The sequence below is a fragment of the Idiotropiscis lumnitzeri genome, chromosome 15, assembly GCF_059441095.1.
Source record: "Idiotropiscis lumnitzeri isolate Australia: NSW breed Sydney's pygmy pipehorse chromosome 15, RoL_Ilum_1.0, whole genome shotgun sequence".
Classification (NCBI taxonomy): Eukaryota; Metazoa; Chordata; class Actinopteri; order Syngnathiformes; family Syngnathidae; genus Idiotropiscis; species Idiotropiscis lumnitzeri.
In genome coordinates, this window is record NC_142405.1 from 7,533,749 (window position 1) to 7,561,732 (window position 27,984).

At 41.5% G+C, this 27,984-nt stretch overlaps 4 protein-coding genes and 1 long non-coding RNA gene across 11 annotated transcripts; 2 read left to right on the top strand and 3 right to left on the bottom strand.

Annotated features, from left to right (window-relative positions):
• Positions 1-172: 172 nt before the first annotated feature.
• limd2 (LIM domain containing 2) lies at positions 173-9,203 on the bottom strand. The gene is made up of 4 exons (XM_088317239.1): positions 9,039-9,203; positions 3,822-3,863; positions 2,606-2,742; positions 173-2,267 (listed from the first exon to the last, which is right to left on the bottom strand). The coding sequence occupies exons 1-4, from the start codon at positions 9,039-9,041 to the stop codon at positions 2,108-2,110; spliced, it is 342 nt and encodes a 113-aa protein (XP_088173365.1). The 5' UTR covers positions 9,042-9,203; the 3' UTR covers positions 173-2,107.
• LOC148322622 (uncharacterized) lies at positions 4,615-13,549 on the top strand. The gene is made up of 3 exons (XR_015846659.1): positions 4,615-4,788; positions 7,063-7,157; positions 13,243-13,549. It is a non-coding gene; the product is annotated as an uncharacterized LOC148322622 (long non-coding RNA).
• ddx42 (DEAD (Asp-Glu-Ala-Asp) box helicase 42) lies at positions 10,386-18,799 on the bottom strand. Of its 2 annotated transcripts, XM_088317230.1 has the most exons (18): positions 18,641-18,799; positions 17,436-17,656; positions 17,206-17,356; positions 16,910-16,956; positions 15,919-15,955; positions 15,471-15,623; positions 15,209-15,313; positions 15,019-15,138; positions 14,764-14,940; positions 14,297-14,425; positions 14,114-14,213; positions 13,987-14,034; positions 13,813-13,910; positions 13,281-13,557; positions 12,662-12,888; positions 11,971-12,081; positions 11,577-11,681; positions 10,386-11,134 (listed from the first exon to the last, which is right to left on the bottom strand). In XM_088317230.1, exons 2-18 carry the CDS (start codon positions 17,648-17,650, stop codon positions 10,730-10,732), a joined length of 2,505 nt encoding a protein of 834 aa, XP_088173356.1. In that variant the 5' UTR covers positions 17,651-17,656; positions 18,641-18,799; the 3' UTR covers positions 10,386-10,729. The 2 variants fall into 2 exon arrangements, with proteins under 2 accessions (XP_088173356.1, XP_088173357.1); XM_088317231.1 differs by lacking the exons at positions 15,919-15,955; positions 17,436-17,656; positions 18,641-18,799 and having other exon boundaries at positions 17,206-17,302.
• On the top strand, positions 18,716-25,164 carry strada (STE20 related adaptor alpha). 6 transcript variants are annotated; one of them, XR_015846655.1, is made up of 14 exons: positions 18,716-18,860; positions 19,098-19,155; positions 19,375-19,432; positions 20,536-20,564; positions 21,877-21,979; positions 22,181-22,302; positions 22,412-22,520; positions 22,597-22,720; positions 23,199-23,370; positions 23,658-23,762; positions 23,835-24,103; positions 24,173-24,215; positions 24,585-24,798; positions 24,871-25,164. XR_015846655.1 is itself a non-coding variant. In XM_088317233.1 (13 exons), exons 2-13 carry the CDS (start codon positions 19,144-19,146, stop codon positions 24,738-24,740), a joined length of 1,302 nt encoding a protein of 433 aa, XP_088173359.1. In that variant the 5' UTR covers positions 18,716-18,860; positions 19,098-19,143; the 3' UTR covers positions 24,741-25,164. The 6 variants fall into 6 exon arrangements, 5 of the variants coding, with proteins under 5 accessions (XP_088173359.1, XP_088173360.1, XP_088173362.1 ...); XM_088317233.1 differs by having other exon boundaries at positions 24,585-25,164; XM_088317237.1 differs by lacking the exon at positions 19,375-19,432 and having other exon boundaries at positions 18,758-18,860; positions 24,585-25,164.
• Positions 24,981-27,974, bottom strand: rnf113a (ring finger protein 113A). The gene is made up of 10 exons (XM_088317238.1): positions 27,811-27,974; positions 27,638-27,717; positions 27,287-27,385; positions 27,065-27,172; positions 26,826-26,935; positions 26,298-26,404; positions 26,141-26,230; positions 25,935-26,028; positions 25,755-25,861; positions 24,981-25,108 (listed from the first exon to the last, which is right to left on the bottom strand). Exons 1-10 carry the CDS (start codon positions 27,914-27,916, stop codon positions 25,038-25,040), a joined length of 972 nt encoding a protein of 323 aa, XP_088173364.1. The 5' UTR covers positions 27,917-27,974; the 3' UTR covers positions 24,981-25,037.
• Positions 27,975-27,984: the final 10 nt, after the last annotated feature.

Sequence of the window (27,984 nt, forward strand, 5' to 3'; positions counted from 1 at the left end):
TTGCTGTATCAATGTTGCGTTAATGGGTACTTGGAAATTTGTAAATTAGTTTAGTCAATTCATACTAAGGAAGAGGAAGTACATCTTTTTAGGGTAAAGAAGAGCAAAACATGATTAGTTAAATAACACAATTATAGGCCATTGTGAAGCTAGTAAATATGAGTCAAATGAATAAAATCAACACCAGCTTTTATTTTTTTTCTCCAAAAAGCATGTTTAAAAAAAAGAAACATGACAAATGCTCAAAACATTAGGGCGTAGATTGAGGGGCGCTTTAAATGTAATAAAAAGTGAAATAAAAACAAGGGAAAAGGAAGAAGACTACAGAATGCAGTCCGAGCGTTCTTTTGCTTATAAGGCCACCTCAAACCACAGGTCAAGTGTGTGAAACGTTAAAAAAAAAAAAATCATTGTCAAAAAGCGGCGTACGTTTCAAAGGATCAAATGTCCACAAGAACAAACCAAGAGATTTAATTTTTTTTCTAAAATTCCCATCATTTATCACCTGACCAGAGTGACGTTCTTGGCATGTGACAACCAACAGACAAAAGACAGCATCTTCCACGTAAAGTACAATGTTGTTTTTAAAGCATTCAAGGATTAAAAAGTCATCACAGACACATACATATGTAACAGCAGAGTAAGAAATATTATACATTATTTTTGTGGAGGCGTGAGTGGGGCTGCTGGTTGAGTGGGAATGTGGAGTGAGTAGTCTGCTTTTGGAAAAGGCATGATCAGGACTTGAACGCATCATAAATTCTAAGGCTTCTCTTTTTAAAAAAATTATCAATCTGTTTTATTGGTCGCAGCATGCTCGATTCACAGTAACAAAATCAACCGAGTCATTCAAGTGTCAGTAAAGTCCCGAAAATGAGTATATATTTGTACAGAACGAAAGACAAAATCCTATTTAATTGTCGGTCATTTGAAATGGAGACCGCAGACGGAGGCAACTTTGACTAAAAAGGCATTTAAAAAAAAAACAATTTCATACGGTTAACTATTCTTCCTTAGACGAGCCAGCGTGTCAGCAGCAGGAGCTATCACACATGCAGCATGCACTACTCTTTTCAGAGAGGGGGCACCACTTTATGAGGGAGTAGGTCCAGGTGCCAACGGGTTAGGGCAGTATTTTTATTCATCTATCAATGCTAGCCACATATAGTGACCTGCAGAAACAATAAATGCTCTTACGTGACCACCTTGCATTTTAGGATATTGAGGTGATGTGTTGCGTGATTTTCTACTGTAAAGGTTGGCAAACACTGGATTTGGGGAGGGTAACGGAAAGCATTTACACATGAGTGGAATGATTCAAATGACAGATGGCACTAATGTGTGTGTGTGTCATCGGTGACTCGGGAGATTGGCGGGGTGTGGGGATGTTGGGGAGGATTCACGAATCACAAAAACCAGTGCTATGTACAGATAAATTCACAAAACAAGCAGTCCAAGTGCTCTGAGACAAAATGGAACCAATAATTACGACATTAAAGGCCGATCCAGTGGTTAAAATAAGGCCGTTAGGACCCGCTCGTACCGACCACATTTAATGAAAACGTCGACACTTCCAAAAAAAAAAAGAAAAAAAATGCAATCCATAAAACAAAATAAAAATGTAAATTTAAAAAAGACGCGAGGTAACATTACAGTACCCTGTTTGATCCCCCGTCAGGAGCTCGGGACCGCAGCTGTTGTAACATTTTTGTATAAAGTCCTTGGATGACACTGCCAATAAAGAGCCTGGATATTTGACCTGAGTGTCTGTCTGTCTTTGTTTGTGTGTGTATATAGGTGTGTGTGTGTGTGTGTGTGTGTGTGTGTGTGTGTGTGTGAACATGAGACCAAGTATGTGACTGCTGATGTGGTCAAATGGGTGCAAATCATTCATAACAATATCAACGACAATACGAAAAGAACTACAGCATGGTAACGTTTCCCCCTCGCCATAGCCGAGAAGGCCTTTGGTCACAATCAACTAGCTGAGAATAAACTGAAGAACAAAACCGTGACGTGAGTTATGACCAGTTTGGGTAAAACAAAAGAAAAAGAAAAAGCTAGGGGGGGCAATGATGTCACCGTTTTTTTTTTTGTTTGTTTGTTTTCACGCCGTCTTGGTTATGTTTTCAGTCTCCTTGGCGGCCCAGCGTTCTTTGTGCTGCTTGCGTCCGAAGCCTTCATCATAGTTGCCTTTGCTCTTAAACAGCTGCTTAAAGTGAGGCTTGCAGTAGAATTCGCCTTGCAGGGCGGCAAAGCTTCCCAGGCTGTGGGCGGAAGAAGACCAATCACAACCAACGATTAGGATGATTCCCGATTAGTTGCAACTGTTTTCATCTACACGTATTGTATGTATGTAACATACTGCCCCCTAGTGGCAAAGGTGCACACACACCCTAAGGAGTAGTTCAATGACTATTGAATTAAAACAAAAACAATGAAAAAAGGGGTTAATTTTTACATATGTTATTATACAGTACTAAAGTACAGAGTGCTATTTTTTTAATATCGCAGTATTTGCAGCACATAGTCCTTAATACCAAAACTGCAGATTTATTGGGAATAAAAAAAAATGAAAAAGGGCGTCCATGTGGCGTGCGGTCACCTGAGCTTGGTGTTGCAGTGCTTGCAGCAAAAGCACGTGGAGTGGAAGACCTGGTTGTCGGCCACCAGCCGCTCCATGGGGTAGACCGTCTTCTCGCAGGACGAGCACACCTCCTTTTGAGTTTTGAAGCTGAAGGACTGAGCACACAGAACCGCACGTTACACACCGGAGTAAAAAACATTTACATCAAAGTAGTATTCAGTTAATCCAAAAACATCTTTGTTTTATCAAAGCAGCATTTGTCTCAGTGCAAAGACAATTAATTTAGCTCTGCTGTAACTAACTCTGAACAATTATGATTGTAGGATTAAAATCCGGGAAATTTTCAAAGATGGAATATTTACAGGGGAATTAAAACTAGGAATTTACAAAAATTAAAGGTTGGACAATAATAGGCATTTTAAATTCAGGAGTGAAAAATATTTGAGCATAATCCGGACTAAAACAATCAGATTTCACTCAAGTGGAGTTGACTATGGAGAGCCCTAAACCTAAAGGGGTTTAGAAAAATTTAAAGGCTTGATTTAGTGCTTCAATATTTACGAGTTGAATGGAACTTTTTTTTGAGGCAGAGACACTCTTTTCATTATTTGCATTATCGGCAGTTAATGTATTTTAAAGCCGCTAAAATAAAATCTGTTATAATGTCATGCTTTTTAATTATATTGTTGCACATTATTTCTATGACAAAAAAAAAAAGTTATATAATCACAACATTCCACAGCTGAACTTCCCACGGAAATCTACCAGCTCTTTTATACCCCCAACGACGACAACCGTGGACACTTGATGTTATGCAAATAATGGCTACAACACAAATGTGGACATAGAAAGTGTGGATGTAACGGATCTCTCTTGCAAGGAATAAACCAGAAAGACAGTCTGAACGGAGTGCACCAAAATAAACTGGGGTAATGAGCCACATGCTGCTTCACAAAGTCTAAAGACGAAGACATGATTAGCTGATGACATGGAGCGATCTGTGCTGATACTAGAAGGCCGAGGGGCATCAAAGTGGGCCAAGAGTAAATAACCGCAGGCCTTAACTTGTCTGATTAAACTGGTTTTATTACATAAGCTCATTTAGTCCACACAACCTTGGCTGTGAGCGCCAATAGAATGAACTCAATCTCACCCCGCAGTCATGATAGTGAGTTTGTTCAATTGGGTGTTTTCGGCACAAAAAAAAACGACACACGCACACACACTTGTTTACCTTGGACCGCTGGACTGGTTTCTCCTCAGTGTTTCTGTTATCCTGAGAAAGAATTCAAAAGACACATCAGCTCAAGCACAAAATATGTTTCTCATGGTGCCCTGATTACATTTACTCAAATTTTAACTGGGCTAACGCCCCCCTTCGTCACACTCCTGACTCCTCTTTTAACCCATGGGAGAGGATCTACTAGAGCAGGGGTGTCAAAGTCATTTTTGTGGACGGGCCACATCGTAGTTGTGGTTTCCCTCAGAGGGCCGGTATGACTGTGAACCTATCTAAATTGATTGGAAAGCCAGTTTTGAAATCAGAAGCTAGTAAGTAATTGTTCAACAATTTTTCAATTTATTTTAAAAGGGGGGGGATTGGTAACAAATAAATGTCAATAGCTCATATCTCAGTGTTGTTAAAAGTGAAGAAAATATGCTAGAAACAGGAAGTTGATGCGGATGATTTGCCCTTTGCGGGCCACATAAAATGAGGTTGCGGGCCAGGATTTGGCCCCCGGGCCTTGAGTTTGACACGTGTACTAGAGTCTGGCCCTTGCCGATACGTGACAATAGTATAACGTCCTGTACTTGTGATGAAAATGTGTTTCATTTTATTTAAATCATATTTAAATGCACAAAACTCTTTTGTACAAGGAGGAAGTTTCATTATTCCAGAAACTGAGAAAACTTGCAGGGCAACTTCATTTCCTCCATTCTGTTGTCTGTACCTTTCAGACAGAACAACCACGAGGAAAAAAAAAATGTCAGCTTTGCAGGCTGTGAGAAAGGGCGTATAGATTTCACTCACTTGCCAAGTGACACCTTACCTCTGGTGTACAACTACACAATCTAGCTAATTAGGCCTTAGGTGTTACGTCACTGCACTTTGGGGAAGCTTAAGCCGAAGAAAAGCCAGACAGGGTCAAGCGGTGGCAAATAGTACAAAGACATGCTACAGGCCACAGCGGCGCAAACAGGTATGGCTATGGCGGATGGTTTAACAAGAGACACATTCACGCAGAATTTTATGCGGAAACGGCAGACGTGTGGTAGGAAGAACACATGCCTTGCGTTTCGGTCTTGGGGTGGAAAGTCAACAGCATGTGGAAAATGTGAGGTAAATTTAGAGTGACCAAATGAGGGAGAAGTTGGGGAAACAAACAGCTGACCTCTTCTGCATAAAACAGTTTTGAGGTGATTGATGTCTACACTAATATTTAGCAAGAAAGCAATGGCAGTAATTTTTTTTTTTTTTCTGGTACTATTTCTAATGAGAAGTGATCAAATGCTAGCTTGCTAGCAGTTGATATGCCATCATATCATATAGTAAGCAAGCACATTCTCTACTTGGGTTAGTAAGGCAAATTTATAAGGATTCTATACACTGCCCCACTGTATTCAGGTTCTCATTCTAATTACAAGCGCTAGCATGCTAGCAGTAGGAATGCTAATATATAGCAAGATGGGACCGCGAGTAGCCTGGAGATGCAAATGCTTGTCAAGTAACACTGCCTTACTTGGTAGGAGCCGGCGTGCCAGCTTGCGCTTCCTTATATGTACATGCAAGGCGCGGAAACGTGACAGGAAGTGGTTACGACATGCCTCTTCCTCAGGCTAATGTCTCGGCCACTGTACTCGCTCAGCCAATAAATTAGGAACCACAAAGCTGCCGCTGGTTGACGCCATTGAGAAGCAAGTGAATAGAAATAAAGCAGCTTTGTGTCTCGGCGGAACAAGGAGCACTTTCATAGCAGCCTAGCGGCCACTTTGGAGGATGCACATTACTGCTACCTACAGGTCTGGAGTGGAACAACATCACCCTTTAGGATTTTTCAGTCAGACTGACATGGGTTGTATTGATTGGCTATTTATAGTTTTGGTATCTGGAGGCTTAAGGAAGTCAAATTTGGGAACTTTAAAAGGTAATTTCAATATAACACAGGACCTTTTAGGATGCTTTTCAGGCCATTTGAATCCATTTAGAACTTTCTTAAGGCCTTTGCAAGCAAAGGTTTTAGGACACAACAAATGGTAGACTTTTTCAAAATCATCTAAATCTAATTCTAAGGCTTTTCAGGATATTTCCAAGTCCACTTACAATCAAATGTAAGACTTAGGAGCTTCCTTAAGTACAAACAAATTTAAGGCTTTTTAGAAACTTTTCAAAAGCAGCTTTAACCTTTAATGCTTTTCGGACCTCTTCACGGGTCAGTTTGATCGAACAATGTACAAAGAATGCAAGAGCAATTGCAGAAGATGACATGTAGCCTGTGTTTGACTGCAGCATTCCATCACGGCCTCAACATGTACAGCCCAGTCAGCTATGTGGCTTTGCACAGAAACAACAGCACCGCTGGTATGAAGCTTAACCCCCCCCCCCCAAAAAAAATATTAAATGATAGTTGCGTTTTGACTGCAAGTCTCGCAGTGTAATCACATCTTTTCCCCCCTTCTTCCTCTTTACAACCTCCTGCATGCCCCCCCCAGAAGAGTGATGCTGCATTTTTACAGAAACGACTTCCTGTCTGGGGAGCTTGCCAAAGTTCAGATAGAACTTCAGCCAAGCGTGCAGCTCTGTTGACGTTGGATGCTATTTTTAAACGGAAGATAATAGCGACGCAAACCTACTTTATTAAAACATTGTAATGTCAATTGAGGATAGAATAGCGAAGTCATTGTGTTGAAACCAACAAAAATGCTTCTGCAAAGTGCCTCATGTTTATCACGTGTAGCAGGAATATTTCACAAGAAGCAGAATAAGTCTTCCCCAGGTGTGGAATTTCTCAAAACAAGCCCCATCCGGTTTAATGCCCAGTGCACAAACACGCAAATGCTTGTGGAACGTCCCAGGTGACAGAACTAGGAATTACACCAAAATATTACTGAAATATTCGCTTCCATAGCCATGCAATAGTTGGGCTAGCATCAAATAAGTTACTAGCAGATTTAAGACTTCTTCAAATCATTATGAAGGCCTCTTCAATCAAGTTTTAAAAAATGCAGTAATGTACTAAAAGCGACTAAAGACTAGATTTAAAAAAAATATTTTTTTAAGCCATTTCATTTCAATTTAAGACATTTTAAGAATCTTATTAAGGCCACTTTAATCTAATTTACGATTTTAACGGACATCTTTAAAGCACATCTTAATCATATTTTCTGTTTTTTAGGACCTGTCAAGAGCATTTTAATCCAATGTAAGCGTTTTGAGGACCAGAATAGATGATTCTCATTGCCATTATTTCCTTTAGGTTTCAAACAAAATGCAGGATGTGGAAGAACGTGAAGTTCCCAGAAGAGGAAAAAGGACTTCGCCTTCCGAGACCCTCATAAATACAATAAAATGGCAAGTACATTAAATGCATTTGAGTCATTTCTAAGAGAAAATAGTCTGTATAGAGAAGATTGGAAAAAAAAATGCAAGCTTTTTTTTTTTGCTTGAATTGGGCACGGATTGACACACAATTGAAGGTTTTTAAATTGCATGCCTTCTGGGACTCCTTAGCAAAAACAAAATGCTCTGCATGTTAGTTGGTTGAATCACAGCACGTCTTGACTCGTTCACACAGTGTTGACTGAAAAGCAGGTATGTAGCTTTTTGTCATGCAACATCCTTCCCCTTGTTTGCCTGCAGCTATGTAGTCGATCTAACAGTACTCGGGATGCGGAACGGCAACATATGGCGCCCACAGCATGCTGGACAAATCCGTGTGTGCGTGTGTGTCGTCGCTCTTAATTGTCTGTGTACGCTGACACAAAATCACACAATGTATGCCCTCAGCTCTCTGATCCAAGCAGGAAATTAAAAAACGACCATTAAGTGACCAGCCACCAGCGCCACCATATGTGCAGGATATGATTACAGAAACAGAGCATTTGGAAAGCATTCCAGCGCTTCACTTTCTTCACATTTTGATACGTTTCAGACATAAAATTGCTTCCCCTCAAAATTCTCAACATAACACCCCCCATAACGTCAACATAAAATAATTTATTTGCAATTGTTACAAAAAAAAAAAAAACTAAGGATAAAAAGAAAGCCACCCCCCTCAAAAAATATGTTTGGTGATAAGCGTTTAGCTTTTGTGTGGACATTTTAGCCAGAACATTCTTTTTCCCCCCACCTAAATAAGGAATATTGATTTGATTAAAACGATCTTAAGAGTACGTTATTTCTCGGAACTGTTGTGCGTGTAAGGAGATGTGCTAAAATAAATCTCCTTTACCAAGATAATCATCCACCTTAAAGATGTGGCATATCAAGATGCTCATTAAATAGCATGTTTATAGCACAGGTGTGTCTTAGGCTGCCCACAATAAAAGGCCATTTTATAATGTACAGTATGAGCTTTATGTACTCACTTACAACTCAGTGGTGGGCCGCCAAACATCTACAAACTAAATTTGCTGCAGATGATGAGTGCGTTTAGTTATTTTTTATAACATTGATCATATCCATAATGCAACGTGATACTAGTGGTGGTATCAAAAGCTGAATCAAATCGGTTTGAAAAGAACAAGGTACCAAAATTCACATCCTGCAACTGTCACAACCATAGTTACAGTTGTGCATTGATTTTCTAACACAAGAGGTTTGCAACTGCTCTGATTTGCTGTTTCAGGCCAAATTATTGGAAACGAGCGTTCCAGTAGAACCACACGCACGCAACCACAATAATTAGTGCATCATTAAATGACATTGTCAATCAATCTAAATTAGGTGGCTGGACAAGTGAACTAAGCATGGTTTTCTCTTGTGAAGGGAAGTGTACTGTTTTGTGTACGTTGTGCAATTTCTGATTGTTACAACACATCTGCTTACATTGTGTGCGGAACTGGTATTACAACAAAAACTTGAGAATGCCATTTCCTATACAGCGCCGACAGAAATAGGACGATTCGTCTTATTCATAGGAACATTGAGTAATGAATGCACAATTTACGGTGCATTTAAATGACCTTTTATAGTAGATTTTTAATTGGCTGGCGTATGAGATAACTTCAATGATGGAATCAAAGCGGCTATTAACGTGGTTGGGAGTTATTTTATTTTCAACGTTTTAATTGGAAAAGGGAATTTTTAATTTTGCAAAATAAACGGTTAGCATCAGGCATCTCCCCCCGCCTCACCTCGGCTGAACATAAAGGCAGCGTCGCGGGGAGGGACAAGGGAGAGGGCGGCGGAGAACGGACGCGGTGCGTGGGCCGAGCCGCGCTGAGGACTCACCATCTGGGCGTATTGCAGGGGAAACTCTCGCCGGTAAACGTGGTCTCAATTCGGCGCTCTCGGTGGCTTTTTGTTGAAGGCGATGCCGGTGAGTGCGAGTGTATCTTCCTCTCTCGGCTTTCAATAGCCAGCCTTTTTCTTCCCCCCACTAGCAGAACGTCGCACGCCATTGGCTGGTTTCGCCTCGAGAGGCATTAACGGGAATCAGACAACTCAAACGTCATATGGCTATAATGACTTTGAAACTAGAAATGTATGGCATATTTTCTAATAATCATACGTTAAATATCTTCATGCACTCTTTTTAATAAACTTTAAATTAAAGTCGTTACGCATTTTGATCGTGTACATTCAATCGCTGTCAAATTTTATGATGTCCGACTAGGAAAACTGACCGCGAAGTAGTCGGAACATATAATACGAATGAACTGAGTTACGAGTTTCGTTCGGCCGATGTTTTGCTCTGACTTGCGAGCAAAAATTTGAGATAAAAACGCAGTATGCCACTGAACTCAACTCGCTTAACAAGTAGCACACTGGGAGATACTAAACAAAAGATAATATCCAGGCTGTTTTTTGCACTGTTTAATATGTGAAACAGGGGAGTGGTGGCCATCAGGAATTTTGGGAAAATATATAAATTTTCCTGAACAGCTGGTGTATTTTTACAGGCCGCTCCTGGCCATCACAGCCGTTAACAGTGTCTAATCCCCCCCCAACCAGTCAAGGAAGTTTTTCAGCATATAATGGCTGCACCATGTGGCATAAGGCATGTCGATGTCAACTTTCAGTGCATGACGGCCGAATGCCTATGTGGTGGCAACCCACACAAGCGTGGGAAACACATGCAAACTCCAAATAGCAAAGCCAGATTCAAACCCAGAACATCGGACCTATGGAATCTAACCACTCTTCTATTATTATGCTGAGGTAAAATCAATTGGTGTAATTTTATTGTAGTACAATTATCCAGCTCCTCAAAAGCGCAGCGACAATCTGCATGTCTTATTTGTAGTATCATGAAGCAAATAAATTTTTTGTAAAAAAAACAGGTCCAAGGTATGCTTTCAAAAAAGTCTTTAATATTCAAAACATCACATTTTTGTACGAATGAATGAACACAAGACTGGTGAAAAGCATACAGAAGAGACTTCATTACAACTCAAATAGAAGAAAAAGAACAAGCATGTTTGAAATCACAGCATTTTTTTCTCTATTATTAAGAAAAAGGTTTTTGTTTTATAAAGAAATGAAAAAAAAACACACTAGTAGTCCAGTTTGTAGCAGGTGGATCACAACATGAACGAACCTGAAAAAAAGTTAACTGTATGGAAGAAGCCCCAAGGCGGGAAAAAAATTAAATTGGTAATGATAGACATGCGGACAAAATGCTAATTTGCACAGCTATGAAAAAAATTAGGAGCCCACTGCAAAATGATCGGTTTCTCTGATTTTGCTATTTAGCGCATTCATTTGGATTTGCAGAAGATGAAAAATGGTCAAAATACCCACAAATGTCCGTTTTTGTTTTTTTTAACGGTACATTTTTTCTGAGTTGTACAGTGCCGAAAATTGAATTTTTCCCTTCCCCGTGTCACGTCTGGGGCTCCATACCATAGGTTGATGTTGCGGACAAAGCGGTCTTGATGGGGTTTACACAGTGGCTGCATATATCTGCAATGTTTTCACCATTAGTTGTCCCACCTGCTCTTTCTACGTTTGGGCGGCTCGGGGATGGCGAAGCTATCGTCTCCTTTGTCCCTCTCGCTCCTTCTGTCCTCTTTATCCTGCCTGCTTTCATCCCCGTTACGGCTGTCGCTGTGATGGCTACTGCGGTCCCTTTCTCGATCACGTTCACGAGAGGGCGTCGGGATGCTGCTCTGGGCGGCGGACACGGTGCTTAGGGAGCCGGCGCTGGTGAAGCCTGGCAAGGCGAAAGAGGCGGCGACAGCCTGGGCCCGCTCTGCGCCACTGGGCGACTCGGTGGGCACGGAGCTCAGGCTGCCAGCGCTTGTCCAGCCGGACGAGCTGCTGGACTTGGAGCTGAGCTTGGGAGGGTTGCCGGACGCCACCACAAAGTGTCTCTTGTACTGAGCCTGGGAAGATGAAATCAATGACAAATAATGTGTGTAAAAACAAATGAAGCAGTCGTCTGCAGAACAGGTGTTAAACTCAAGCCCCGCTGGACAAGTATACTCATCCCTGTCATTTGCCACCAGTTCTCCTTGACTTCAGTTTAAAGCTAGTCATCCATGTCCATATGAACCACTGCTATTCGCTGTTGATAGGGGCAAAGCCCTTCCACGAGTGAAAAATGATTGAAAAAGGTTTCTCATTGCCTATAAATGCCACAATATGGTGCTAAAGCACTATTTTTTGTCAAAATGAATTTTGCTTACACACTTCATTCAACGCAACCAAGGTACATAGCGAACCATGATTTATTTATTTTTTGCTCACTCAGGGTGATGAAAACAGATTTACAATCCCTGGTCTATGGCATAAGACAAAAACATTTTTAAAATGAATTCACTGTACCTGGAAGGCTTGTCTCATGGCAGATATGCGATCTCCCATGGCCCCGCCACTGGGTTTGTCATAGCTACTTAAGGAAGCCAACACGCTGCTCGTGCTGCTACGATCCTGCGAAACAAAAAACACCAGTTTGTTTGTTTAATTTGCTGATCACATACTGGTCCCCATGACCTACGATTATTTTTGTTTCATTTCATTATTTTATATGAATGGCTTACAAGAGTTTTTTAAACCAATATTTACTGTAATTATGATGAAGACAAATCTACTTGGATTGGTTTATATTTAGGGCCTACAGGTGTTCCCTATAAAAAATACTAGAATTTTGACTTTACATCTGCATTAGTGTAGGTGTTGATTTCTGTTCCTTTTCTTTAACAAACAAATAAAAACTCACAGAGGTATCAGCGCCCAGTCCTGGTCTCTCTCTGTAACCAAGTCCTCCTCCGCCGATGTTCAGCTTCTTTCCTTTACCGCCTTTGAATCTGGACTTCCTAAACCATGGATTCTAGAATAAAAAAAGAGCACAATGTACAAGCATTAAGTTAGGTCCTAAAGTGGTAAATGAAGGAGATGAGAAAAATATGGTGTTTGGCATTTAGTAATGACAGCCATTTTATGTGGAATATTGTCAAAAAGTAGATGTACGAGATTCTCCTATAAATAGTAAGCCTCCTGTTATGTTTGTAGTTTTTCACTCAGAATTGGTACATAAAAGGGTATTAATGCAGTCATTTTATTTTTTTGCATTAGCCTACTTCTTCCTTTTCAAATATCTACTTGTTGGAAAATTATAATTATTCTAAAAATAAATTATGCAACAAAAAAATCAGCAATAAAATCTTTTACATTTTGATTGCCATTTTTTCCCTTTTTTATTTATTTATAGCCCGCCCTCATGTTTTAGCTTTCTCTATCTGACCTGTCCTATTTGTCCATTTTAAAAATTAAATATGATCGTTGAGCAATAAAGTTTGTCCACCCCTCACATAGTGTCTGGAAAAGTTTAATTTCAAATCCATTGTTGTATTGTATAAAAGCAAAAAGTCATTGTCCAAATATTTTTGAGCCAAACCGTTGCGGTTTACCTGTAGGGCCAGGTCCATCAGCTCTTTGGAGACGCTCTGATTGGCGCCCTCCAGGTTGCGCACCAGGTCCCCGGCAAAGGTGGCATCTTTGCTGGTCAACAGGGTGTAGGCCACACCCTTCTCGCCAGCTCTCCCCGTCCGGCCAATGCGGTGCGTGTGTGTGTCGATGTCACGCGCCACGTCGTAGTTGACCACCGTGCGGATAGACGGGATGTCCAGACCGCGGGCTAGTGAGGGAGGCGTGATTGTACAGTGATTGGTCAAGAATAAGGCGACGCAGTTACACTCCAGTCCATTAGGTAGCAGTAAGGTGGACGCCATAGTAATAATAAGATCCCATTTCCAACAATTAAAATGGTAAAATTTTATATTTTATAACAATGTTGCCACAAATAGTGACAATCTTTAATAACCTATAGATGCTTCAAGATGGTAGCACAGCACTACATTTGTCTAAATGAAGCTCCTAAATTTACTTCATCAGAGTTCCTTAACCAAGATGCCGCATGATTGCACCATTGCAACAATTTGTCTGTTTCACGTATAAAACGGGCGACTGTCTTTGTTTTATATTTCGTTAGATTTGTACTGCTTTCTCAATGCGATGTCGTCAACTCACCGGCGACGTCGGTGGCCACCAAGACGGGCAGGTTCTTCTTCTTGAAGTCGCTGATGACCTTGTTCCTCTCGCTCTGGTCCATGTCACCGTGCAGCAAGCCCAGGCTGTAGCCCTCCTGCATCAGGTTGGCGGCCAGCTCCTCCGAATTGGCCTTCTTGGTGACAAAGATCAGCACCGAGCCGCTGGACGTAAACTCCACCAGGCGCCGTGTCAGCCAGCTCCACTTGTCCGTGCCGCTCAACAGCATCTCCACCACTTGTGTAACATCCTCGTTGGCCTAAATAAATTAATTAAATTAATTAAGAATGCATCCTGTGTGTGGAACTTAATGTTGATTAATCAGATGTTGAAGCAACGCTCGCGAAACGATAATAATAAATAAATAATCAATTTAAAACTCTAAACCTATCTTGAAGCACTTAACTGCAAGCGTAATTTTGCCTAGAAATCCTAATTTGAAACTCCAACCCTGTTGCAACCTCATAATCATGCTTAACGTTATGATTATGAATATTCGGTGATAGCGTGGCACCTCTCCGATGTCTCCCTGCACCACGCGGATGGGGTCCATCAGGATGTCCCTGGCGAGCCTCTCGATCTTCTTCCGGAATGTGGCGCTGAACAGAAGTGCTGTGGCGGGAATCAGATTCATCACATTGATGGAAAAATACTTAATAATGATCAGTAAGTAACAAAAGGAGCTTACTCTGTCTGTCCGGACGTACGTAGCTGGCGATGGATCGAACTTGATACTCTGGAAAAAAATCAAACCAAAAGAAATACATGAGTTTTTTTCTTTTAATGTAGCATACTCTACTGTAATTTCAACCCACCAAAGCCCATATCAAACATGCGATCTGCCTCATCAAACACGAGGTACGATACTCTCTGCAGGGACGTAGCCTTCTTTTTAACGTGGTCGATCAGACGACCCTGTGAAAAAAAAAACACATTTAATGTCAATTTGTTGTCTTTTTTTTTGTGTGTAGGTTTGGTCAGGTGTTGAATTTCTTTACCGGAGTGCACACCACAATCTCCGCGCCTTCCTGCAGAGCTTTGGCCTGCTCCCACATGCTGCCTCCTCCGTACACTGCCACTGAGCGCAGAGAATATGCCTTGCCGAAGCGCTTGCATTCAGCGTGGATCTGAAAAATGAAGTGTTCAAAATCCAAACTTTGCTTGAAACACGGCGTCAGGTTTACAACCTGAATCTGCTAACCTAAACCTGGCTTGAAAATGCTTCAATGAAAACGTAATCCTGTCTGAGTTGAAACCCTAACCTTTGCTTGACTTGATACTAAAACCATAATCAATTTTTTTCACATTAAAACACAAGACAAGACATTTAAGCCCTACCCCACCCACCTAGAAATTGCCGATTTTTCTCTCTGTTGTTCATTCAAACAACTACTAAAAGACAGTAGTATTGTAAAACTGTCAAATGTTCTGCTAATTTGATATTATAACTCTAACCATGCCATACCTGCTGACACAGCTCCCTAGTGGGGCACACGATGACGCCGATGGGCCCATCTCCGGGCTCCAGCTCCTTCTGGTCCATGATGTGCACCAACATGGGCCAGATGAATGCCGCTGTTTTGCCGCTGCCAGTTTTGGCGATACCGATCATGTCGCGGCCCGACAGAGCGATCGGAACGCCCTAGAAATAAACCCAGAAGCACTTGCATCCAGCATGTTTCATTTTTCCAACTTGACAGTTGTGAGTGTCTCGCGATACCTGACACTGGATGGGAGTGGGCTGAGTATACTCAGACTTGCGGATTTGATGCATCAGCTGCTCATCAAAGCTGAAGTGGGCAAAGCTGGTACATGGTTTAGGCGGTGCAGCGCCAGATACCTGACACATTAGAAATCAGGATCACCGCCTTTACAGTATATGATATTTACGACATAATATAAATACTTACTCGCAAGTTGAGCTTTTGCCGTAGATCTACCACCTGAGTTCCGGTCAGGCTGCTTAGCTCCTCGTGCTCGTTGTAGAAGTTTTTCTCAAATGGCGGGTAATCAATCTATGGCGATGTGTGAATTGATTGAATATAGATTAACACATTGCAGTACAATCTTCAATCTCAAGACGGTCATTTCAGTCAATTCCAATTGTGGACCGTGAGTGACAGGGGCTGCGATAACTGAACCGCAAAATTACAGGGGACTACTGTGCGATACCTCAGAGTGGTCGATAGGAGGTAGGGGCATAATGATTTTCTTGGCGATGGGAGCAATGGGGTTGCCATCGCTGTCATAGTCCACGTTCTCCTCTTCCTCCTCCTGCGTCAGGCCGGCGGTGGGATTCTCGGCCATGTAGCGGAAGTAGGCCTCCTGCAGAAAGCACAACAACGCATGTCTAGAAGTGAACTGACAATAATCAGAAAGCACATATGGTGTTATGTCGCTCGATATTGTGAAGTAATCCTTCTGAGCTAAATTAACATTTTAACATGCGTTATTGTCTGCACAAAAAAAAAAGAAAAAAAAAAGACAAGAATAATCATGGTGAAAAGCCAATACAACCTATATGGTGCCTGTATAGCAAAAGGGGAGAGGGTGATGCGGTCTCAGTTGACAAAGAGATGCGATCGAATGGTTCAAGTATTGCGAAGGTCTCACTACTCACTTGTTCATCTTCTTCTTCAATGTCATCACGAATACCCCTGAAATGACAAGCGGAGAAAAAAAAACTTCCCTGCGGCTCGTTCATACACCCAAAACAGAAACCCCCCCCAGACCTGTGTGAGCACGCGGCTCGCTGTGCTTACCTGATCGCACGCCAATTACCGTACAAGGAGTCTTAGGGCCACACTTCTAATTTAATTCCATTTAAAGTGAAAGAAACAAAAAAACGTGACAATTAAGTCATAATGTGATGAGAATCATTTTGTATTACTAGAAAAAAAATGTTAAGTTGCAAAATGAGAATTGAGCCGTAATACCATGCGGTGCTAATTTTCCAAGCATTACGTCATCGGTTATTAGAATTAAGTTGTAACGGTATGAAATAGCGTCACGTCTGGCAAACAAGCTTTGAGATATTACAAAAAGGACAGGCAGAATTTTACAAGAGTAAAAGCAGAATGAGAAAGTTAGATTACAAGAATAAGGTTGACTTTTTACAATTTAGGTCAAAAGCACAAGAAATAAAGTGTAATTTCACTCATTTTACAATGTAAAGTTACAAGTAAGTTATTCTAATTATTATGATTATTGTCAATAAACTAAAAAAAAATAATAATAAAATTAAAAAACTAATAAAATAAAATTAAAAATCAACCAGGTTGCAACATTACAAAAAAAAGTAGTTCTAATATTTTTTCAACAGGATTTATAGCTGAAATAGTTTCTATAGTTCTGGAAGATAACTCATAATATTACAACTTTATTATCATAATATTCAAATGCAATATTGTTATTATATTTTCAGTGTGGCCCTAATGCTCTTCTGTACTATAGAAGCCAGAAAAGCAGAAAGGAAATGCTGGCATGTTACTTTTTTTGTGCCGCACAACAACACAACAATCTATTTGAGTTGTGGGCATTTTCCTTCTTGCTAAAGCATTTACTTGCAGCACCTACATAAGAATTTTGTAAGAAACTTAAGATAGTCTTACTTGGCTGACTTTTCCTCGATTTTCTTAATGTCCTTTGCTGCTTGGTTCTGGGCGAGAAGACAAATTTCAGTTAGACAGGATAAAACATAGCCAGCCCTAAAATAAAAATGCTGATTTTTATTTTTTTACTAAAATCCAACTTCCAATTATCATTTTTTCCCTTCAAAAAAAAAAACAACAACAATGACATGATTGTGTGAGGTCATTCCGGCAAAAAAATGTAGAAATAAATTTATTTAGCTGACGATGTGCTCGTTTTAAAATCAGAATGAAAATAATTTGTTGATCACGCTTACTTCAACCTCAGCCATAAAGGCATCAAGGGGATCGTCCTCACTGTCTGAGCCGCCGCCAGACTTCATCTGCAGCCGCGTAGGCGAGTTCTCTGCCGGGATGTACGGCAGGTCCACGTTGCTGCTGGACTCCTCCTCGTCGTCCTCAAAGTAACTATTGGGAAAAGCTTGGAAATTTTATTTCTATACTACTTTTCATGTGTGTTTTCTGATACCTTGGAGTAAACACTTACGCATTTTCCTCATCAAAATTGCCTCTTTTGGTACCGATTTTGTAGAAAGACGGCAGTTGGTTCTTCCCATAGCCGGAGCCGCTCGATCCTGGCGGCCCGAAGGACCCGTGAGATTTCTGGGGGAGTGATGATTCCTCTTTTTTCCCGCCTCCAAGGGAAAAGCCCCCAAAGCCGAAGCCACGCTTCACACCGGGGCCACCTTTGTTCCAATTCATTCCGCGCTGTGGGATAAAAAAACAAAACAAACTAAAATAATTTGCTTCATCTATATTCAATTAGCATTAATATGATTGTGTTAGCTCATTGGAGAAATGACGGTGTTAAACTTCTCAAGATGATGCAGAAAAAGGTCCGCAAGCGGTGTACATAATAAAGCGGTCATTGATATTTGTACGGGTTGTATATGTATATGTTCCAGAGTCTTCTCGTTTGCGGTGCATTTTTTTAAATCAAAAATCCGTGAAGCATTTTATTGAATGGTACTGTTGTAATATGAGTTTGACATGATATTAAAGTAGCTGGGTATTGTAGTTTTGAATTTACTTAGGGTTTAAACAATTGATACAAACCATTATAAGCATTATTAGGTGAGGGCATCAACAGACATTGGTCCCTAATACCCCGTGAGTACACTTATTGATAAATTAATACCATTCTGACAGCGTCAAGAAAAATTGGGTTTTTGAGCATAATCTGCACTGAATTGGACACCATTTTGACAACCAAGGCGTACCTAATGAAATGTCCAGTGTGGATATCCCTTAATTAGTATTAAATTGATTTCTTTATCCACAAATCTTTGCTTAATTGACGTCTTACATATCGTATTACACGTCAAGGAACCTAAACTATTGTAAAAATAGACTGTTTACGTGCAGATTTTTACACTAAAATTTAGGTGCGATGAATCGCTTGCTTGAGAGGGGTACGTCTTATTTGTAAAACTGCAAATTGGAAATGATAACAAATACCATGCAAAATCAAACAGATAGTTGGTTTGCAGGCATAAAAACAATGTAGCGGGTGCACGATGACGACATCTTAGCATTAGCATTAGCTTAATCGACGGACCACAAATTGAGGCCGTAATGAGTGTGCGGATGGCTTCTCCATGCATGTGACGTGATTCAATAATATGCATATTACGCAAATATAACACATTACAGTTTCTATTGATCACACATGTCGAAATATTCATATTTTACCTGATGGCTGATATCTCGAAATACGGCGTTAAATTGTTTTTACAGCAGAGGTGGAACACTTTACGTCATCATTCTTCGCTTGACGTTTTTTTGCGCCCTCCTAACGTATGACGTATATTATGCGCGACACTCGCAGTCGGCTGTCAGCGGCGCTCCAATGATGGCGATCTCATTTAGTTATGTTAAAGTAAAATTGTAGTCATTCCGTACGATTTGAACGGTAAGTGAAACCGTTAAATGCACCGCCTAGCAAGCAATTATGTACCAATGAAGAGTCGCCGGCGAGTTCAGCTAACGTCAGTACAATGGGTGTTAGCATAGCTAGCCTGCGCATTTCACCATGACAACTGAGTAGCTGCGAGGACTCACTCATTTTTTTTACTGTGTTGAGATTTAAATATAGTCGTTCACCTATAGCCGCCGATATATATGAACAAGTTTAAATGTGCTTTCACAGGTTTTCTCAGGACGTGGTTACAAGATTCGATGAAACAAAAGGATCAATGTCTTTTCTTGTAAGTCCCATCTACATCTTTAATTTCCACTTTGCTCTCAGTGAAATAGAGTTGAATCTTGTCTAGTCTATTCATTCAATTAAGAGGGTTGTCCAAGCTTGCCATTGTCTTCATCATTCGTCACCAATGTGATTCCTATGGAAATTTTCCTCATCCATGCTTGAATCGTCTTTCCTCTTTTTCTCCCTGTTTGTCCGTGAATTGTCACCTGTCTGTCAGCGTTGGGTGTCTGAGAAATTGAGTGTGGAGAGCCTGCGGGATTTGGAGTTGTTTGGAGGTGAGGCCCAACGCTAAAGGCAGAAGACAATTTCTTTCACCCTTGTGTCATAACTCATCAGGATCCAAAAAGCAAGAAATACTCATACTTATGTACATCTAGGCGCTTGAATATTTCGTCAATGTTGTGATTTTGTACCTTGGACTCTTGACTTCCCCACTACAGTGCGGTACATACTTGTAACCTTTTGGTCAGGTGCAGTTATTGTGCATGGAGCAGGTAAAAGCATCTGGATAGTATGTTGACATCACTCTGAACATGCTGATTGATGTAACTGAGTTGAATAACTAATTTTGAATACAATCAATTCCGGGATGTCAGTTGACCTCCGTTCTAATTGCATTTTGAATCAATTTACGAAAAATCCATTCCAGGGTCACATTGTCTAAAGTACAATTGTGCAGCTCAAGCTTGCATTCTTTACGCATCTCATTTGGGTTCTAACTACATAACACATTAATCTCAAGTGTGTACAAAACTAATGTCCTTAACACATGATTTGTCGAACGTTTTGACTTTGTTGCAGCTTGACGCATGAAATTCTGTCTTTTACTCTTATGTCTTTTATACTCTGATGCATTTTGCAATCTCAACTGGGATTATTGTGTTTTAATATCATATACAAGCCTCATCACCCTGCTATTACAATATAGAAAATAATTCTGGGTGAAGGTTGATGCAAAGGAGAATTCATCCGTTGATGCTTACTGATCTGTGCTCCACTGTATGATATTGGAAGGCTGAAACATTGATGATGATCGACATGCCGTTCTCCTGAATAATCTGCTCCTATTCCCACTTTAGAGATTACATAGGCAATGTTGGCTTTTAGGTTCACTTCAATTGTCAATTTCAGCATAATTCTAATAACGACAGAAGTTTTTTTTATCACTGTGTAGTTAACGGGTTTCTTCGCTTTGGTGTCTTTTCATCAGCTTGTGCAATTTATTGTTGAATTTAAGACATTCATGTAGAGGCAGTCGTTATTGTGGGGGCAAATGACCGCTTGAAGGTGGTCCCCTGAACTAGTCAAGACGGTGGTGTTTGTGTGAGCGTGCGTGCGTTGATGTCTTCATGTCACTGATGTGGTCTTTCTACCCCAGAGCAATCTCAGGAACTCTCTCACAGGGAAGTAAGTGACCTGTCACCGCATCGCCACGCCCCTCTGTGCCTGTTGTGTGCGTGCATGTGCGTGTGTGCGCACACGTTGATCACTGTGTGTGGAAGCCCACCGACCACCAGCGCCTTCACATTTATTCAGTATGCATGAGTAACCCCTCCGTTGTTACCGGTGTTGGCAATGTGCTCGGAATTGAGTCAACTCCCTGCAGGAAGGTCACACCAGGTGTGTTCCTATTGATACATCGCTTATGGGGCTGGCCGTTTGATCTATTTTATTGATTACCGGTAATCCAAGTTAATTTGCGTTCATTTAAAAAAAAAAACTATCAAAATAAAGAAAATGAAACAAAGCTGTTTTGAATAATGTCATCTTCATTTTTGTTTTCTCAACGCCTTGGGGGGATAATGGATTAAAATGGCAACTCAGATAAGACCATATGGCCCAGCCCTTTTCTTTAATTCGATCCAATACAAAAGCTGTCCGTCAAAGCATCGCCGACTGGCTGCTTGTGTTGAGATCACATAGGATGCATGTTAGTCCCGAGTGTACGCTAATGTGGTGCGGCTTTTGGGAGTTGGACGGCGTGCTCCGCTGTGGCAATGCATGGCGACGCTCGCCTGCTCCATTTGACGCCGACGCCACTTTGACGAATGTCGCCTTGGAAATGACTCTCTTCTTGCCCTTTCCATCATTCACAGAGGTTACAATATTGTACCAGGATGTGTTTGTTCTTTACTTCTCCTTGGAAACAGTTTTTTTTTTTTACTTTTTATTGCTTCACGGTATGTTTTTACAAAGATGTGTTATGGTGTTGTGAAACTGGCCGTAATTGTGGTTTTGCCACCTTGTTCACACACTGAGCACGCTTCAACATGTTGATAATCTACAGTATCCACTTCAGTGTTTACCAGTTATATTGTTGTTTATCATTCTGGTCCTTGATACGTGAGTTTTTTTTTTTAGATTTTACTGTACACTTCTTATAATGACCCAGCATGTGGGAAAGGAGAGCGACAGTCGATTATGCACGTTTAGCCATTTATTAAACGACGCACTTGCGCTGAAGCTGCTGTTGGCCACAGACACGTCTAAAGCCGTCAATGATAAAATTCCACAGAATTTAATTGATAATTTCTAGCTTTTAATCAGGAAAACTATAGTTGTTGAGCCTTTTCATTTGTTGAATTGCAGATGTTTTAATAGCCCGTCTCCTGCATCTGTCAGAATTGGTTTAGGAAAAGACCGTTGCCGTCGCGCTCACTATTAACCCCCCAAAACTATACTAAATGGTGGCTAATTAGTTTGACTTGTTTGTGTCCAGGCTGATGAGGACAGCAGGGAAAGCATGACGTCCCTTCCACGTCGAGACACCATGGGCAGCTTCCTCCCCGACAGCAGTGCCTATCAGCTGCTTGCTGTTATCGGTAGGCCCTTCTCCTCATTTTATTAACATAGTGAACCCACGCTATCTGAGTTTGAGAGGAATCAAGGGAGCACATATGGGTGAAAAATTCATTTGAATCATTTTCTTTCCATCACGTCAAGTTTTTGAGCTGTAGATCCTTGTTTTCTTAAAAAATATTAAATAAATAAAGTGAGTGACATGTGATTTGTCTGTTGAACAGGTCAAGGCCTGGACCACCTGATGACGGTCAACCGGGCCCAGTACAGACCGACCGGGGAACACGTGGCCATACGACGCATCGACCTGGAGTCGTGTACTAACGACATGGTCGCGTACCTGCAGGTCTGCGTTAATCTGAAAGTCGTCATTTGATCTAGACAGATCTCCTGTCTTTCTCTCAAGGAGTGAACTAAAAAAAATAAAAAAACCTCGCTTAATGTTGCTGCCGCAGGCTGAGTTGCACGTGTCCAAGTTGTTTCACCACCCCAGCATTTTGCCCTATAAGAGTGTCTTCATCGCCGAGAACGAGTTGTGGGTCATCACCCCTTTCATGGCGTATGGTGAGGTGCTAGTGTGTGGATAATAATTACATTTTACGCTCACAAACCGTATCTAACTTTTTTTTTTTTTCCCCAGGCTCGGCCAGAGAGATCGTCAGCACGTATTTCCCCGATGGAATGAGTGAGCTCACCATCGCATACATCCTACTTGGCATCCTCAAAGCGCTGGAGTACATCCACCAAATGGGATATGTGCACAGGTACATGCGGGAATACATGATATAATTATCTCATGAGGCAAAGGAAGTTGTTGCAGCAATATTCACACAGTTGCATTATTTATTATTATTATTATTATTTTGTATTATTTTATTATAAATAATTTATATACAGCCAACAAAGTACAAACAAATACAAAAAAATAATGTAGGATAGTATGTCTGCAAAATAATACTTTTGCAATTAATACAAAATTGAGAGGAATTAAAACCATTTAAATAATAAAATATAAATATGCATATAATGTACTCGCATTCTAAGGTCCCAATGAGTGCAGTAATGTATTTAATAAAATAAAAGGTAATAGAAATATGGATAATATTATAGCTGGCTATTGTGTTGCTATTTTACCGCATAGTAAAATAATAGGATAGTTATTAACTCCAATTTCATTTGGCATCAAATGCAATATTGTGCTGTATGCTACATGTTTTAAACAAAATGTTATGTCGCATGCAGAAGTGTGAAGGCCAGCCACGTGCTGATTGCCGCTGACGGCCAGGTGCGCATGTCTGGCCTTCGCAGCATCTTCAGCCTGATCCGACACGGCCAGCGGGCCAAGGTGGTGCACGACTTCCCGCAGAACAGCATCAAGGTGCTGCCGTGGCTCAGCCCTGAGGTGCTGCAACAGGTACGGCAAAGTCATACAGAGTGATTCTCAAACGGTTTGTTTTGAGCAGTATCACCCGGCACGCTTCGATCAGGGGGGTTCAGTATCGTCCGGGCGCCTTATACAGCTTGCTTCGTTTTTTACATCCGGGCCAGTGAGCGCATACCACAGCAAGAGTCTTGTAATATTTGTTGCATTGATATCGTAGTATTTTTTTCCCCTAAAATTGGTTAATAAAGATGTATTAATTTATGCTTTGTCTGTATTTAGCTCATGTTATTTATTTATTTATTTTTTTCCCCTTCCAGAACCTCCAGGGATATGACTTTCGCTCAGACATCTACAGCCTCGGCATCACGGCGTGTGAGCTAGCTAACGGACACGTCCCCTTTAAGGATATGCCGGCTACGCAAGTAAGAGGAAACTCCATCCACCTGATGTTGGACACAAAGGACGAAAATTTATTTTTTACCCCGCTTATGCAGATGCTGCTGGAGAAGCTAAACGGGACGGTGCCGTGCTTGCTGGACACTACCACCATCCCGCCGGAGGAGCTCTGCATGAAGCCGTCGCGCTCCGGTGCGGACTCGGGCATCTGCGAGGGGACGGGAGGAGGCGGTAGTGTTGGCGGGGTCCGCCACTCCAACGGCGAACCAGCTTGCTCCTCCTCGTCTGCACATCCGTACAATCGTACCTTCTCGACGCACTTTCACGCCTTCGTCGAGTTGTGTCTTCAGAGGGACCCAGAGAAGAGGTAACGTGAGTGTCAGCTATAAAATTGCATAAAATTCTGACTGCTTTTTTTGTCCTTTTTTTCATTTAGACCCTCTGCCTCCGCTCTTATAGGTCATCCCTTCTTCAAACAGGTGTGTATAACACAGGAATTTATTTTGATGTAGTAGCTCACTCTGAACACTATAAATTGTGAAAGATACTAGCATGGAATAGTGGGATTGAGTCTGAGGGACTGAAGGTAGGCAGAATGGAAGGTCAGGAAGGTTGGATGAAAAAGCCGGTGAGATGAAAAGAAGGCAGAAAATTTTGCAGGTTGAAGAGCTAGAAGGAAGAAAACGGGTGTGAAGGAAGGAGCAACGTTGATGTAAGGAAGGTCAGGAAGGAAAGATACCAGGAAAATAAAATATCTGTAAATGCATTAAAATTTTAAAATTGTTTGAGGGTATACGTATTTTGAGCCCACCCTGTATTAAAAACGATTGCATGCCCGCATCTCTCAGATCAAGCGGCGACCATCCGAGGCACTGCCCGAGCTGCTGAGGCCCGCGTCACCCATCGGCAGCGGCGAGAACTCGCAGCCGCTGCCTTCGTCGTCCAGACTGGCCAGCCTGGAGTCGGGCCTCAGCCACCTAGACATGGACGACTGGGACTTCTGACGTTGGCGGACAGGGACGAGTCGTGTCCGAGTGTAAACTGACGTTGCGCTTCTCGGAGGTGACGAACCGGTCGCCGTTTCGCTTTCTTTGACGTTGTTGTTGTCTTAAAATGGCCTCCTTTTCCTCTCAGGCTTTGTACAGAAGATGCTCTACCTCGCGCTCATCACACACGTTTGCATGTTGCTTTACCGGTTCCTGTGCATGAATGTTACAGATTTGAGAAAAAAAAAAAAAAAGATGTTTCCACTTGCTAAAAAATATAACTTTATTCACAATGTACACAAAAAAAAGGTGTCTTCAGTCTTCATCTTCGTCCGATGGCGGCAGGTCGGTGGCAGCTTTGCGTTTTTCTATCTTGGCTAGCAAGTCTGAAAGAAACATGAAATATGAGCTAGGAGGAGGTGATTAAATGTTTTGTATCCTTTTTTTTCTGACATTTTTTACAGCAGCGTTCATAGTTTTTAGCCTGTTCATGTGCTTTGCATACACAAACAAAAGCGCAGTCGGCGTTTGCCACTTTTACAACCCCTCTACCGACTAATTCCTGCTAAGAAAATGACAACATGATCAGAATCATTTTGACATTGTTTGGCATATGACAAGAAAATAAGCCCAATGAACGGTTATCAGGGAGTCAATTGTGCTGAACATCGCCAAAGATGCGGCGCATTAATTGCAACAGTGATTTATCCATGTTTGAAAATGTGCGGTATTTGCTTCGAAGCCACCAATATTTTGCCAAGTTGGCATGTTAATGAAACATTGTATCAGTCATTTCCTTAATTATTTTTTTTCTTCACGTGTACAGTGGTGACATGAGAAACGAGTGACCCAGTAAGCGAGTTTTACAAGAGAAGAACCAGAGTAAAAATTATAGATGCGAGTGCAGAGAACTCAACTTGCACAGCTCACCCGTTTAAAGTATTTTGTGAAAATAAAAAAAAATAGATTCTACTTCAAGGCCAAATCTGCCAACAGCAGGTTATTGAAACGCAGAGACAGTGAGAGCCTCACCCTTGGCGGGGTTGAAGACACCGTTGGTCTGAGTGTTACACACGTAACAGCGCTTGGACTTGCGGTAGTGCTGAAGGGCGCAGGCCTCGCAGAAGTAATGACGGCACCTGAAGAGGAGTTAGAAATGTGAGTTTGCAATGTGCAAGCGCTGAAACCATTCAAACCAATCGAGCTGCCTACTTTGTGACGATGGGACTCTTGTAGGAATCCCTGCAGATGAAACACTTGAATGGCAAGTCCTCCTCGTCGCTGCTCACCTCATAATTTTCCTCATCTAGCGCATAATTTTAGGGTAGAATTAAATCTCTTTTCTCCCCAATAGTGTCCTGTGAATTGTGATGATCGCATTTTCAAATGGCTTCATCTGTAGCTGTGTCCGAACTCACCATTGGCACCGTATCTGCCCTCCTCCAGTTCCCTCTCAATCTGCCAGCCATGTTTGTAGTCCGATCGGTCGTGGAGGAACTTGCAGCTGTCTGTCAAAACCAGAAGGTGTAACTCGCTTGCCCGAATTACTTGATGTTTCAATCATCTTTTATTTACCTCCAAAGCCGCAAAATCCAGTCTCCTTGTAGTCTTTACAGATGTCTGGCTGGTAGTCCCACCTAACCGTGGCTCGCAGATGCTCCGGGGCTCGGATGGGTCCTTTCCTGTTTGTTCACAAATGAGAAGGAGGACTGCTCAGTTCTAGACAGATTTGACGCTTCGCGGGCTATTACTATCAGTTGTTGCTGCGGTCTCTGCTGATGTGCACACGTTACAGTAGTCACATGGTTACTACACTGTAACTGTAAAAAAATAGTTATTTCTATTATTTTTGCCAAAAGTTGATGCATGTTAATACTGGCGGGGAAAATGTGTTTGGTATTTGGTGAACTACAGTAAATCACTCGGTAGGGAAAAGAAAATAAGGCAAAATTGGTTTCGAATAATCATGCAATTTGCTCTTTCCTTAAATGGACTGAGGGGAAAGATTAAAATTGGAAATGAGATTTTTGTGGTGAAAAATATCAGACATTTCATTTGAAAGCTAAATTGCCCAGTCCTAATTAGTGATTAGCGGTTACCTACCGGACCATGCCAGAGGATGCATTGCCCATGGTGGTATCTTTGGGTTTGATGAATTTCTGGTAGTTGTTGATGCCACGATAGATCTTATCATCCTCCTTGCCTGTCAATTCCTGGAGAGGACACAAGGGGGTTCATGCAGAAGCGAACATGAGGATTGTTGTCAGAATTTGATAAGCAAAAATCTGGACCATCCTTGGCTGACACAAGTCAATGTCTGCACATTTAGACATATAGTTTACCTCTTGGATTTTCTGGCTCCTCTCAAAGATGGCCTGAGCATCCTTGTCGCGCTCTGTGTCCAGTTGGTACGTTGCCGTGGCGCCCATATCCTCTGGGCCCTCTGGTTTCTTTTAGAAAGTGCACAGTTCAAATGAATGGCGTGATGCTACGTTTGCAGCGGTGCTTATGTACTATTGTTAATAATAAAATGTTAAAATACATAAGTGATCATGTTAACTCACGGCTGAGCGTTTTGACTTGTAGGAAATAGTTATCTTCTTATCCTCCTTGTCATCGTCGCTTTCACTGGAGGACACAGCCTCTTTCTCCACTTTCTTGGACTGGACACAAATGACATGTGAAGCTACTTTCTGAGATTTTTCTTGGCGTGTTTATGCAAAGGTTCTATCATTTAATATATTATATACATCTTAAAAGTATGGCTGGTAAGTACTGTATGGGCTGAAAATCCACAAACATCCAAATTCTGATTTTAAAAGATGTAAGGACAGTGTACTGACGCACATAATCGTCCTCACAAGAAAATGACAATCTCCAGCCCTATTTAAAAGTCATATGTTAAGATATGTTACCTTTTGAATCATCGGGTTTACGCGCGCGCCTTTCTTATCCTTTCTGACCACCGAGCTGAGCTCATCATCACTGTTCCCATCTGAGCATAGGATCAAAACGTAGAAAACAATGCACATTAACCCGTTACAATTATTCGTAACCGTAGAGACATTATTTAAATCAGCACTGGTACCTTTGTCGCTGTCACTGGCTTTTCTTTTCCGTCCTGAAAATTTCTTAGTAGATTTTTTGAACAAGAAAGTGCATGAGCCTTCTTTTGGCTTGTCCGCCTCCGCCATCTTGTTTGCACAGTTTGTAAACAATATAGAACTCTTTCCCTACAGCGCCCTCTACAGTCTTGGAAGTT